Source organism: Lineus longissimus, chromosome 3 (assembly GCF_910592395.1).
Source record: "Lineus longissimus chromosome 3, tnLinLong1.2, whole genome shotgun sequence".
Lineage (NCBI taxonomy): Eukaryota > Metazoa > Nemertea > Pilidiophora > Heteronemertea > Lineidae > Lineus > Lineus longissimus.
Genome location: NC_088310.1, coordinates 4,663,415 through 4,678,705, shown reverse-complemented (window position 1 = coordinate 4,678,705; position 15,291 = coordinate 4,663,415). Strand labels below are relative to the sequence as shown.

General features: G+C 41.4%; 1 protein-coding gene and 1 long non-coding RNA gene across 4 annotated transcripts in view; one reads left to right on the top strand and one right to left on the bottom strand.

The window, feature by feature from the left end:
* Positions 1–8,544, bottom strand: part of LOC135485464 (protein numb-like) — a 39,483-nt gene extending 30,939 nt beyond the window's left edge. The window contains exons 1-2 of one of the 3 annotated variants that reach the window (XM_064767508.1): positions 8,360–8,544; positions 1,306–1,353 (exon numbers count right to left, since the gene is read on the bottom strand). In XM_064767508.1, coding sequence (XP_064623578.1) covers positions 1,306–1,353; positions 8,360–8,415 — 104 coding nt within the window. In that variant the 5' untranslated portion in view covers positions 8,416–8,544. Of the gene's footprint in view, positions 1–1,305; positions 1,354–3,604; positions 3,649–8,359 lie in introns of those variants that run through there. The other 2 variants (XM_064767513.1, XM_064767514.1) reach the window with 2 other exon arrangements.
* A 73-nt stretch (positions 8,545–8,617) lies between these two features.
* On the top strand, positions 8,618–14,065 carry LOC135485465 (uncharacterized). Its single transcript, XR_010446570.1, has 3 exons — positions 8,618–8,859; positions 10,528–10,896; positions 12,242–14,065. It is a non-coding gene; the product is annotated as an uncharacterized LOC135485465 (long non-coding RNA).
* The last annotated feature ends 1,226 nt before the right edge of the window (positions 14,066–15,291 follow it).

Below are 15,291 nucleotides of genomic sequence, written 5' to 3'. Positions count from 1 at the left end.
TGAGCCATTTCCCTCTGGTAATTGATAGTACTCGGACCTTATTAGGACTAGGAGTCGCTCATCATTAGCAGTGGATTATCATAAGAGAGAAAGACACAACTCATCAATAAAGCATGCCGGTCCTAATATTCTGATAAGTCTCATGCAGTCTCTGACGGCGCCACGCAAACGAGCTATCAAAATTCCTTCCTGTGATTATGATTGCTGCTATGTAGTGCAACAAAAGGATCTCTTGTCTGCAGGTAAAGCTGGTAATCACTAGGTTTGATATCCCAGATCTGATGTTCTTATTTGAGAAAATGGGTAATAAGAAATTGCAACTGAAAATAACAACAGCAAATGTGAGGTTCAACCACAGTTCAGAATATCTAGCCAGAACAAGAGTGTCTGCACCTCAGGTGGTTTTTACAGCATGTGTAATGACAGTGATGCTCGTTAAAAGATACCTCCGTGGTCTACAAGGACAGGTGGAGTAAATAAGAAAGGTATTCAGAACACAAATGAGCCACACCACCAAGAGTACTTCCAACCCCTGCTGGCTTTGACTGACAAGTTCCATTTCATTGTAAGACATTTTTCGCCTCCCAGGAGAGAGGTTGTTGCCTTCTTCTACAGCGAAAACTGATGAGCATCGGCGCTTTGGCTGACTTTGTAAGCTGGCAGACGATTTGGGATCATGTCTGTCTTTCCGAATGACCGATCGGCCAACATCAATCACTTCATATGAAATCATCAAATGCTTACAAAATATGACAGAAATGCCTGAACAAGCTTTCAAAAACCACCTGTAACCCCAACAAAGGCAGAAATACTGAACACCCATTACCAAGACAGCTAGAGGATAAGAGAGACTACAAATGAAGCTAAAGAATTTGATACCATTATACAGAGAAGCTCAGTCATTTGTATTCTATTGGCATCCAAATTAGTTAGGCAAACCCAAAAAGCTACAGAATAATTTTTTTTATCTCTCAAGACGAGTCAACACCCGGGTAGCACTGAACCAGCTACGTCATCTCTAATTCCACAAGGAAGAGGATGTTTGCCTTTAACTCACATATCATTCGTCTGTATTCGTTACCCATATAAAATCAAGTCAGTAATCTATCTACAACTCCATTGTCACATCGCCGATCAAACATTTAGGAATGTTCGATCAATTTAAGCCAAATACCAATGTGATTCTCCCATGTTACCAATCGATCATGCTATGACAGTGCCATGACACAGGAATCAATGACCAGTGATAGATTAGGAAGTGACAACAGAAAGGAGGAGGAAATATGAAGAGAAAGGCAAATTTACCTATTGCTATGTACTTCGGGGTTGGTGTTGGGGTCTTCACGGGGTTTCCTGCAAAGAGAATTTCATATTTAGTATATAAAGACCTACAAGGTTTCTCAGTGTTGCCTTATAATGTGCTCTATGGTAGAAAAGTTCGAATAATCGTATCTCTGTTATAAAAACATGATAATGCATTACAGCCAAGTGAAAGAAAGCTGTCTCATGCTTAGAGATATCTTTCACAAGGTTCTTTTGGGTAACGGCCTCCCAGTACAATTCCTGCATCTGTCTGCTGGGCAAGGATAACTCCACTGACGCATTCGGAGAAAACTGTTCCTGAAGAAGTGAAACTACCTTGTGCTGCTATACCCTCTGCTGAGCCGCGGAAACTGAAACCCGTGCCAAGGGATGGATTCCAAGATGTCAAAGTTACCCTCAGACATGATGACAAAGTTCACATAACACACAAGGTATTGGCTTGGTATATGATAAAGCCTAGAACACTATAGTCCTCGATGGTGAAAGAAGTGCTATTCAAAATCTCATACACGCAAAGCCCTGCTAACAGAAGTATGTCATTTGGACTAAACTGGACAACACTGTGAGTAAAGATTGCCCAAAACGAGAATTTAATCCCCATATGATATGATAAAGCATATTCAAAAGCTGGTCGATAAAAAAAGGTGGTATTCTCTATGGTATAGACCAATCTTATGTCTGGTGACTTGTATGAGCACATTCGAGTAGCTAGGCCTGCATTATATAGGACAAGTACCTTTATCAGGGCTAATTTGTCTATGCCTATTATCAACTGATAAGTTACCAGTGGACTATTTCAAAAACACACCAATTTATTGTCATCAAAAGTTCAATTTACTATTGCAGGGAAATTGTGTGTACCATTCTGTAGCAATCATGTCATCATCTTATTAAGTCGCACAGATCAGTCATTAGATAATCTTCACTAGATATTCAATATGAGCCAGGCATTGTAATGAGGGTAATTGCCGGTGAAAGTGGACAGAATTTCATACTTAATACAGTAAAGACTTATAGGCTTAGCAAAAATACCTATCGTCACAATGTTGTCATAATGTGGAGGAACCGTCCACCTTCCTTCACAACTCCAGTCCCAACCAAAAGGAAATAAAATAGTATGCCACAGACAGGTGATTACTATTTTTGTTGCCTGATGTTTTGGATCTAAAGCCGAAGAAATCCCTTGTCTGCCCGCTCCAGGCTGTAGTGTAAACCATTATGGTCCTTAGACGGCAGCTTGTCTAAAAGGCTCATAAAGTCAGGAAAAAAGACCAATGTCTAGGGGCACTTTTCGCTATATGTTCCATCCTGGATATAGAGAGACAAGGACAGCAGCAATGTTCATCGAAGGTATCGATTGCTAACGTACACACTAATGGCTGTAACACAATCAAAGGAGAGTGCACAGTATCTTATTGATCTTGGGCTGCATGATGATGAGGTCCACGCTTCATCGATATGTCATAAGCACGTAGCATGACTTATGACTTTCCCTGAGGTGGGTGCCCAAACTCAAAGCTTGCTGGATATCCTCATGACATTCATGTTTGACCTTTTTAGCCTGGGTGCAGGATCTGTAGGTGAAGAATGGTTGTTCCAGAGGAAATGGATATCAAATCAAAGATGGACAAATTAGATGAGCCATTTGCTTGGCTAGATGTGCTAATGGCAACCTATTATTGCCTCAGAGATCTGCATGCTCATGTTGCATCATCAACTGTCCATACCAAACCCTTAATCGAAGCGCCATAAATAATTCTCTTTAGTGAGACCTGATTAACATAGAAATATTCTTCAGACGCAATGGTTCTAACATTTGACATTTGAAGTCGTCGTCACCATGGAGTGTTTGCAGGTGAAACTTGGTTGCTAAGGAAGAAATTGATACAAAATCTGCATGAGATCAACTGAATGTCTCAAGGGAATGGGTATATCTATGCCTAGAGTGGTAATTCACTGGGTTTCGTTCACATCAACCTTTTGTTGGTGAATTCTTCGCACATGATTGTGAAAACAAACTACTATCAGCCAAGCTGAGTGTCCTGCATAAGAGCACTGTCCTTCTTAGCTGCACCAGACTGATAGTCAGCACATGATTTGACACCAGCGGAATATTGCAGTTTTGGTGTTTCCAGTCACAAGCTCATGCAACGAGGGTATAGTCTTGGAGAGGTATACCCTTGCTTGAAGACTGATGCAGCAAACAAGACTGAATATAGGTCCCTCAGAGATTGACCACAAGCCAGGGTAACTAGCAAAGCATCTGAAAGATACATCTTACCCCAAACTGACTTCTCCATTCCCAACCATTTCTTGGTGTCTGTACCTTTCCAGGCTGCTGTATCTAAAATCATTTTCGTACGACGTATTATCGTGCTCCATGGTGAAGTTACCGGCGCAACACTACCAAAAACGTATTCTTTACAGCAGTAGTAGACTTGACATGCGGTAGATTTTGAGTAGAACTGACAAAGACGGATGCGTCTAACCAGGATGACTGGTTCTTCATACCTTATCTTGTGATTGAGTGAAAAAGTCTAACATGCAGTATATCAATTAGCTGGATGACTTGTCTATTTTTGTTATCATACCTGCGTGCACGGAAGAACCTGGTCCCTGTATTCATGGTAATGGTGAGAAGCTAAATAACAAACCAGAAACCTCCACAGGTACGCTGACTGGTTCGTTTCCAACACAATGAACACAACCGCAACCGTGCATCTTTCGATACGTTGAAGTCGCCATTGAAAAGAAGAATTTACCATGACGGAATGCAAGAGGCCAGTTTTCACCAGCAAACACCGTGAAATGACTTGCAAGATGCCAATCGTGATATCAAAGGATTGTGAGGAACTTTCCGTCCAGTTATTCAATGAATCGGACCTTATCAACTCCTTCTATCTAAGGTAAAATTTTGTTTTAGTGTTGACAGGTTAGCATTTCATTTCGAAAAGTTGCACATGGGTGGTGCAGGTACATATTGCTCTACACCCAATGAGGGGATACAAAACGAAATTTTGGGGGTTACTTTCATGCAGAATGAAGAATGTAGCTGACCCCAGGAGCTAGCTGCCAAGCTGACTGCCAGCCCAAGCTCAATGTGACCTTGGGACTGATCGAGCCCATGCATGCTTGACAGGACCTTGGCTTCCTCATGATTATTAAAGTACCACTGAATACAATGAACATCTCCAGTCCTTGAGTGCTGCAGCTCATTGACAAATATTTTGATACCGTAGCATATGGGAAGATGACGGATATTTTTCCAAGGACCTGAATAAACATTGACCTGGATGAGAAGTAAATTCTTCATCTGCTCTGTATCCAGGACACTCCAAGTTAAAATATTTGTAGGAGGGGCAGGACGCTCTCATATCCCAACACAACTGACTCGTAATGTGGGACGAACTACACTTTGGGGTGGCTGAGGGAACCATTTCGTACAGTCACATCAACGTTTGCCAGCTTTGGTGGGCCAGGAATATGCTAACTTTCAAAATAAAGTTTGCCATACCCGGGTTATGCTGCCTCTCAACTGCCTCAAGAGCTCTGTCACTTTCTTGGGTTGGACTATGCAGTTGCTTGCTTCCTTCACAAAGGCTGCCTGCATGCAAGGTTCTACAACACTTATCAGCTCGATTCAGTTGATGGTGAAAAGATAATTAGACATTTACCTTCTATGGCTGTCCTTCTTCAACCTCGGAATCATCCGAAGGTAGAACGGCTTTGGCATTTTCTCAGATCAAAGTATGCAAGAAATATGATTCAAAATCGATATTCCTAATGATCGAACTACAGAATGAAATTAGCCATCCAAGGCTAAGACATGTCCTTGTATGCCAGCTAGCTCAGTGCACAGGTATACACCCTGGGCAGTTCTTTTGTGGTGGTCAGCAGGATATTCAAAAGTTCTTGTTTACGGCCCTTTGTCAGGGTGTAGACACAACAATATCCCTCAATGCAAACATATGGCCTCATTGGTCAAGTTTGGGCCAAATACCCCTAGCTACCTGCTAAGCTCACAGAAGGGGTTGCCCCTATAATCCATGCTTAGCGCTGTGCTAATAATGATGGCTAATTATGATATGAATTAGGCTACCATTCAGGTTTAACCTATTCTTTGGCTTTTCCAGACAACAATATGTACTTTTTTTGATTCACTTTACCAAGAATTGATATTTCTTAACCAATTCTTTATATAGGCCTTCATGTACATTTGGTGATTCATGTCCACATCACACTTTTGACAATGAATGACTGGCATTGTCAACAGATTATAAACCATTGTGCAACCTCTATATCATTGAGAAATTTTTGGTGAAAATGTTTTCAAAGGGAAAATGATGAAATCCTATAACAAATCTGTGTAGGAGGAACACAACAACAGGATCAATGACCAGTAGTGTATGCTTGGCATGACCTGGAAAGTCCAAATCATGAATATCAGCACTAAGTCTTGAACGTCTCAACCAGGAAGTTACGCATCATCTGTACACTAGTTGTAATGCATCGTGACAAATGAGGCTCTGAGATCACAATGTCTCAAATACTACCTGCTCAGGTAGGGCTTTGGACTTGTTTGGGTTGAAAATTGTGACGATACAGAGCAGGGTTACCAGCTTCTCACCTCCAACGATATTTGACCTTTTGGGGCCGTCCAAAGACGGAGTTTTCCTTGATAGTCAAAATAAGTACAAAAGGCATGACCATCATATCAAATGTACTTGTGAGTCCACTTAGAACCAATCTAACTGATTAGTTGGAGGAAGTTGCCGGAAAGACCATCTAATTCATGATTCATCCCTGAGCATGGTAATCAATGAAGTCTTCCCGAGAGACACAAACATATACCATCTCATCGATGAAGATTCCAATTACATTCACTCAATATTGATGGATCAGATCAGGCTGTCCTGGGTCCTGCAACATCGGATGACCACATCACTTATGAGTTATGTTTATGCTGTGATGCGTATCCATCACAGGCAGTGGGAACTCAGCTCTTCAACCTCAATGCAAGGGATTTATCTAACAGGCAATTCATTCTGCTTGCTGCAGTGAGATGTAATTATCTCACAGGTTTGTCTTACCTTTATGGGGCCTACTGTCTTTGTTATTTGAATGACATCAACAGTATTTCATGGGTGTAGCCAACTTTATTTTTTGGATTTGATAAGTGGTGCAAAGGCAACCAGTGCAAAGACAGTTACTCGGGAGATATCAGGTCTTGGAAACTCTAGGGAAGTGCTGCGTGGAGAGATGGCGCCACTTTATGTAGGCAACATGCTTCTCTCCATGATCCAAATTGCTACAAACTGCAACTTTGCCAACTATTTCGTTTTATGCAAACAATGATTAGATAGACGACCCGACAAGGCCAATAACATTCCAGTTCATCTGATATGAAACAATAGGTTTCAAATATGCCATGTATGTACTGTTTCTCTCAACACACACCGATGTTAACTGAGGGAACATCTCATCTGAAGGACAGAAAGAATGCTCCAACAAGATCATGCGCAAAGAGTCGAGTCTTGCACATTTGTAGAGTAAGGTTGATGAAAAATATTGAAAGTATATAGCTTGGCTTTTTAAGGGTTGAAAGTCGATCCTTCCTCGTAAGTGACCATCTCTCGTGTACACGGCACAAACTTTTGGCTCTCATCACCAAAAACGAATGGAACAGGAAACTTAATTTTTACCATTTCAAGGTTGTAAAGTGGTATTATCATATACCTAAATGCATGACAATGGTATCTGGCCACTCTGCCAAAACCAATACAGGGCCCTGTTGTATTAATGGATCAAGTTCTTGTGAAGTGTTATCCAAGTTAACAAGGAACGTTTAAAATCATTACTTACATATGGCCAACCTGGTATATGTGCAGTATGCTTTTATACTAAAAGGAATCTATTTTGTATAATGAAACAGAAGGAGATGGATTGCAATGACACAATTTCAGATATCAGGGTCATTATCTGTCACATGAAGTAAATAAAGCCATGAAATTACCAGGTGTCTATAATGCCAGACAAACTTTAATTTTCCAAGCCTGGGACTTTATAAATATGGATGAGCAATCATGCAACAGCAGAAAGGTCGCATAATTACACAATGGTCTATGTATGCGGATGTATGTCATGTGCATGCATACTTGGAAAACACATACCTGGGTTTATGTAAATTCGGCGTACTAAAACGCAGAAATATGAATTTCACAGAGAAGTCGGGCTTCCTCCGTGGACCCAATGGCAATGGCAATAAACCTAGCATTTGAAAGTCAGTTAGCAGGTGATACACATGTGAGTGCACAACTTCATGCACAATCACTCCATCAAATGCAATATTCTAGCTTACTCTTTGATACTAGTCTGGACTTGCCAGCCTATAGCGATGACAATGCTATATTGCAATCAACATATTCTACAATATGAATCGATTCAAGCAATAGGCCCTTGTTCTATCACCTCATACACCAGTCCTGATTTTGATATCAGGTCTATACCACATAAATACAGTGAATGGCGTGAATATTGAACCATATGAAATCATACAGTGAGTGTAGACTTGTTGCAAATGGCGAATAACACAAGGCAGTGTACTTGTAGTGTCTATTTATTGATTCTATTGCATGTGAAGGATTCATTTTCCTATGAATGATGAAGTGAACATGTAACAAGTTCAAGATTTCTGACTACTAAACCTACAAAACATCTCAATTTTCAGATTGGCAATCACGAAATATCTCTACTACTTTCATTTTACCACAGTGAACTGAAACATTTGAGTGTTGAATTCACTGACCATGATCAACTTGTGTCGTATTTCATTCAACATTAAACAAGGACCCCACTTGGTCCAATATACATGTAAATTGATACACGTACATGTACACAGGTCCATGTAGATACATGGGTAGGGCACTTATAGCAATTTGGCTACTGGTAACTGATCTGGCAAACACCTAACATACGGTAATCTAACAGCAAACATGAAAAATATGTCATATCAAGACAACTCATAATCAACCCTTACCTTCCACCCTTGAAAGACTTTCGTCTCTGAAAGAAATTTCTAATCTTATCCGCCATTTTGATCTATCCACAGCACTCCTCAAGAAATCCGAAAACACACTGTTAAAAGGGCACTACACCAGTCAACTCTTTCCTATGTCCCAGGACTCCTATCAATAAGCCTCTATGTGGAATTCACGGACCTTACAATAGGTGTAGTGAATAGTGAAATACCACAGTGATCAGCTGACACCTTATGGCATGCTCAGACCCGCACTTGCCATTCATAAGCTAAGCAGGGGACAAGGTATGGCCCATTAAAGAACTGCACTATAATGAGGCGTTATCATCCAGGTCCACACCATGGAGGAGTTGGGGATGTCGACTGAATGATACAATGTTTCCTTGTCTCAACATTCCAGCAAGACTTCCTGATACTTGTTGAAAGGCAGTGAATGAATAATCGAATGAGCGCCAAAGGGAATGAATAAATGAAGATCAAGGAATGGACAGTTCATTCAGGTAAGTTCTGTCTCCTATTCTTGAAAGGTGTGAACTGAAGACGTGGCATTACCAACTGGCCTCAGTAGGAGATAAATTTTGGCAACGGGATACACCAATCTCCTTGATGGAACACTCAATTCAATGCTTCTCGAATACAGAATCGTAGTCCACATGAATCACTATGACGTATAAAAGATACTCAATTTGTTCATTGGGTAGTCAGCTACTGCTCCGCATCCATGTCCCCAACCAAACACCTGTTACAAACATAAAACAATGAGCCCCCCACCGCCAGCCAGCTTAATACGCATGGCCACTTATCAAACATGAACTGAATGGGGAAAGTAGCAGACTGACTGAAACAACAGCTTGGGGGTTTGTCAATAGATTCGGATATATTTTCAAAGGGAAAAGAGGCAACTTCATTGATTTATCCAGCGCTCTTCTAATTGGGCCGTTACAGTGGTTTTTCAAACCATTTCTGATATATTTACAATGTCAATTTGGATATTATAGACTTCGTGGTAACTTGACATAACCCTCCAAAAAGTTCTAGGCATGTCAAAATGATAAGATTATGATCGATATCCTATTGTAAATTTGTATAGAGAATGAATAACTGGCCTAATTAGATTGGAGCTTTTCACAGGGAGTAAGGACAAACACAATAAAAGGTCAACAGAAATTGGTGAAATTGGTCACAATTTAAAATCATGACCTTCTGAGATTATCATTCAACATCATTTATCCCTTTGTTCGACAAAATTTTTTTTTACAAAAATCACTAACTTGGGCTTCGACACAGTTCCGACACCTTCTAACGTTGAACCTGACCATGGCCAGGGGGAGGACAGGGTTTTATATGACCACTGCATTAGAGATGCACTCTACAATGAGATGAGTCAATCACACTGCATCCATCAACCAGCAGGATGATTTAAAGTGATGTATCATACATCAATCACACTCACTATCATGGCTTAGTGGCTGTCATCATAACAGATACAAGGACAAACTAATACATGACAAACACTCTACATAACGCACGCTTCAACCCCTTTATTAGAACCAAATAGCTCAATGGAAGCAAGTAGCCCACTGGACGAACTGTTAGAGTGCATGTGACATGTAACCGATTGCTGAACTTGGTTTTTGGCTTGGATGGTTCAGAAAAGCACAAGTCTCATTAATGTCAATAGAACACTACCAGCTCTTGGTAGGGTTGGTCGGCTTCTATCATTCCAAATCTTCAATAAACCATCCACGAGTTCAAAATGCCATGTCATCTACAACATCGGTGTCCTATCTGAATTCCAATAGGCATGTGGGGGGAGGGGGGGGATACATATACTTTTAACCTTTCTAAGATGAGTAAGATACAATACAATGATGCAAGTCTCTGGCATTGTTTTGTCTGACCATTAGTGGGAGGTGCCAATAGTAACCAGATACAATAGATATTGATATCATACATAGTGTACGAATTGATAATTGGCTGGGTCACAACCCATGCATTCCTGGAGTCCACATTCCGAGGGGAACATCTCAATCTCAAAGACAAAGACATGAACAGATTCTACTCAGCTTGCCAAGATGATATAACTCTCGGCAGAGACACCAACACTGAACTAAAAATTACAATATTTACTTCATTTATATCTTTCAAAGAAAACTTCCACATTTCAGGCATCTCAAGGCCAAGAATCCATCTCCTCATATCCTGAGAAAATCAGCATTTGAGCCATGTGGCGGTTACATACCTCATCACCAGAGGGTCCAAGCATCCCAGACACAAAGGCAATCAATAACCTTGGAGACAACTAGATCAACAACATGTAAGATCTCGAGGTCTCCGAGTCTTCACTCAAATGCTTTGAAGGTTGTGAGGGCATCATGCAGAAGGACCCCAAGAACCCTTTACTCAGATGCTTTGGAGATGTTCATCATGACGGCTTAAACTGGATCGGAAGAAGAGCCCACGACATATTGACATAGGAGCATACGACTGATCCCAATTAGTCAAGTTTCCGGGAGAAGACAATACATACCCTGTCGGTAAGTGGCCTTTTCAAAATTTTCATCAAATTTGTATGCATAATAACTGCACTACAGCATTGTGTATAACTGCCTTTCTATTTTCCTGGACCGCCAGTACTCACAAACGGTGTACCCCTTTCGGGCATTTCATGACAAACTGTGATCCAAACTTTACACCCTAGATTAATTACCCCAGGGAAACGAAAATCTGACCATCATCGCTGCCGTGACGTGTCTTCTTGAACCTTTGAACCGAACATTTCTTTTCATAATCAGCTGATCAGCTCTGCCTGATGGCCCAGAATAATATCTAAATTAATACGCCAGCTGATCAATATCTGATGCATGGATTCGTCCATCCTCATAACATGTTGTACTCGTCCATAACATGTCATTAGACGACAATGACATAGTTGCCCAAGAACTGTGGCTTGCAATGTACAAGTAATCCAGTTGGGAAAATTATGTGCGAGTGGAAAACACCAACAATCCAGTAGGGGATGTTAGGTTATCAAATGGAAAACCATCCTGATATCTGTTTTGTCAGGTAAGCGTATTACAGGATGGAAAAATATCTGACCATCTTTCTTCATCAAGAAAACCCTCAATATCTATATTTTGCGGCATGGAAGGTTGCAGTATGACCTCACAATCTCCAATCAATTCCACGCTGATGTAGCCTGCACTCAGAACTCCGAAGGAGCATTTAAAATTGTCTTCGTTCATCAACACTTGAGAGCATTTTCACGATAAGTTGACCTGGTATCAGCTATCTGTGCTCATCAATTAGCAGTCATTGACGCCTAAGGGAATAAACTCCTTTATCCAGTATTCCCACAAGGCCATTTGTCAGGGCGTCCCATCCTACCTTGGCAGCTTTAATACCATCCTAAAAGAGAATCCCTAGATTGCCCTTTTGAAAAACTCAATAGTGCTGAAGTTTCCATGCACCTGTGAATTTAGTGGCACCTCCTCGGGACTAAACATAGAATCAAAAGTGTGGGCCTAGGAATTTCATGTTGTTGAACATGTTGAATCGGTGAATCATTAGCAAATGTGATAGACATGTCAAACACCGGTGAGGGTTCAAGAGCTACCCAGAATCAATGAGCAATAATACATTCACTGGTAGTATGAGTACTATATGTACTCTTTCGAATGCAAAATTCCATTTAGTGTTGAGGGATGTATCCTCGGGGTGAGCGTGGGGGTTTGGAAAATTTGGGGTCACCATTATCTAGGATGAGAAGGGGTCTGAAATATTATGTTTATGCCGGGCGTACGAAATGAATGGCCCAAGAGGATATTTTCACAAACCTGTATAAAGCATCAATGATCCAACTCGCCAATTTCTCCATTTCAGGTTGGGTTGAGTATCCCCTTAACGGCTAATGCCGCCATTGCAGGAAGTCAACATCACGGCCTCACCACCCCACGGGCAGACCATAATGAGCAAGAAGATCAACCCTGACCTTATGGTGCAATTGGATCAACCGAACATTCGTCTCCGAGGATACAAAGCCGCCATCATGCCTGTGAGTGGTCACCATGGTAACCATCTACAGCCACTAGATCCGGCCAGGACCATTAACTACACTTTAAAATCATGTCTGTCATAAGCAGACTAATTGGCCAAATGATCATGGAGAAGAAGATCTTCGATTTATGTCTTATTACTAGGAATAGGTGTATGATTTTACATGGTTCGAAAATCATCATCCAATCTTATCAGAATGTTGGTCTCTTCTCTCTTGCTCACTGAAAATCATCAAGTACATGAAGTGTGTTTTTATGATCAATCAATCATTTCCAATAGGACATTTATAAATATGGAACTTATTATGCCAGTGCAAATATAATAGCGGTTTGATGGTTCTGATCTCATTTCTGTGATATAGTCACAATTATGACATACCTGAATCAATTCAAGGGAGCAGAATAATCAGATTTACTGTAAAATCATTTTCTAGATCCCAGGATCTGTCAGGATAAGCACTGACAACCACTTTGAAGCCTATTTGTCTCCCGACTATCGTTACATGAACAGACATGGATTCAGCCCATGTTTTGCAGGAGAAGGGTTTATTTCAGACCAGCTGCCACACACAACTTGGGGGCATATCAGAGAATAAATGGATGTCTCCTTCGCCCTCAAGGGTAAAATCTGAGGGAAAGCAATAAAGGAAACAATGCAATCATAAGCCGAGGTAGCCTAGGGGAAGAATGAGCTGATGGATGGGCCTGCATGTACCTAGTGTTATAGGTTGGTTACACAAGTATTATAAGCCCATGCAGATTATGGAATAGCTACTTACTCACTGCACTAATAGTTACTCTGCCAATAGCAATTAGCACCAGATACACTGGCTGTCTTCAGGAATGAACATGCAGGCCATAGACAGTGTTACCAACAGTAACTGGTAAAACAGAACTCTGATTGGTACATAAGCAATCAATAGCAAGCAATAAACCCTACCAAAAACATGTTGTTTTTTGTCTACCAAAATAAAGTTCTAGCAGGGATGGGTCTAAACTCAGAAACAAAGTTGGAATGCCTTAAAATACCCTACTGACTGGCAGTGGAGATGATCAGTAACCGTCTCCAGACAGCATTCGGTGCAGAAGCCAAAAGTACAGAACAAAACATCACTGTTGATGACGGGCCAACATTTCCTATGTTTAGAGATGGCAAAGTTGGCGGAGAGAGATTTTACCTAAAAAGCGACATGGATGCCTAATGATCATATATGCAGTTTATTACAGGCAGTATTCAGCTCCCTATATCTGCAGATCCGCTTTGAGCAGGACTGTGGACCTCATCAGACTAGACTAGTTGATCAGTTGGTTTTAAAAGATGAAGTGCAATCTTTTTTTATGAACCTGGGGAGAATCAGGTTAATCCCCAGCTACGAAATACTTATACTACCCTAAAGCTTGGTGCTCATTATAAGGATGTGCAGGCGATAGGTTCGTTGAATACTGCCTCTCATATCCTGCAGCCAGCTGTTTCTATCTCAATCTTGAAATTTTGACCCAGAGTATACAGACATCGACTATCCATCCTTATTTTATTCTTGAGAGTAATTGAATTGAGAGATATGCACAACCAGACTTGTATTTATTACATAAGCAGACCTCCGTGATGATCGATGACCTAAGTACAAACAACATGAAATATTGTATCTCACTAGCGGCGAGTAGCGCTGTATCGGAACCGACACAGTGTAAGATACACTACGTTTTTACACTATCATGACAGTCACAGGTGGTTCCCAAAAAATGTACCGGCGAAATATTAAAACGATTGGAAAAAAATAACCCAATTACATCATTCCTCGGGCGGGAAAAACGAATTGAACCTACTTGAATATCCAGTGCGGATAAGCCTATTGTTCACAATTCTAATCCACGCTTGACTCCCTTTAGAAACCAGTTGAATACATATTTAAATCGGGCCTTTGATTGTTTGATTGGAATGTTTATGATCCATCTCTCAACATGGCGAGTAATCAAATGATGTGCGCATGCTCAGTCCAGTTTCAATTATGTCAGCAGCATTGCCATCTATCAATCAATAACGAGACTGGAGTTGGTGATACGGTAATGTTTAAAAATCAATGGAGAGTGTTGGAGAGACTGATTCGGCCTGGTTGTGACTGTCTCATCTCTCTCACCATGTTGACAACTTGGCAAAGCAGCAAAGACTGATTCGGCCTGGCTGTGACTGTCTCATCTCTCTCATCATGTTGTCAACACGGTGGAGCAACAAGGACTGATTCGGCCTGGCTGTGACTGTCTCATCTCTCTTACCATGTTGACAACTTGGCAGAGCAGCAAAGACTGATTCGGCCTGGCTGTGACTGTCTCATCTCCCTCGTCATGATGGCAAAACGGTGGAGCAGCCAGGACTGATTCGGCCTGGCTGTGACTGTCTCATCTCTCTTACCATGTTGACAACTTGGCAGAGCAGCAAAGACTGATTTATTCGGCCTGGCTGTGACTGTCTCATCTCCCTCGCCATGTTGGCAAAACGGTGGAGCAGCCAGGACTGATTCGGCCTTGCTGTGGATGTCTCATCCCTCACCATGCTGACAACTTGGCAGAGCAGCAAATACTGATTCGGCCTGGCTGTGACTGTCTCATCTATCTGACCATGTTGGCAAAACGGTGGAGCAGCCAGGACTGATTCGGCCTTGCTGTGACTGTCTCATCTCTCACCATGCTGACAACTCGGCAAAGCAGCAAAGACTGATTCGGCCTGGTTGTGACTGTCTCATCTCTCTCACCATGTTGGCAAAACGGTGGAGAAGCCAGGACTGATTCGGTCTGGCTGTGACTGTCTCATCTCTCTCACCATGTTGACAACTCGGCAAAGCAGCAAAGACTGATTCGGCCTGGCTGTGACTGTCTCAT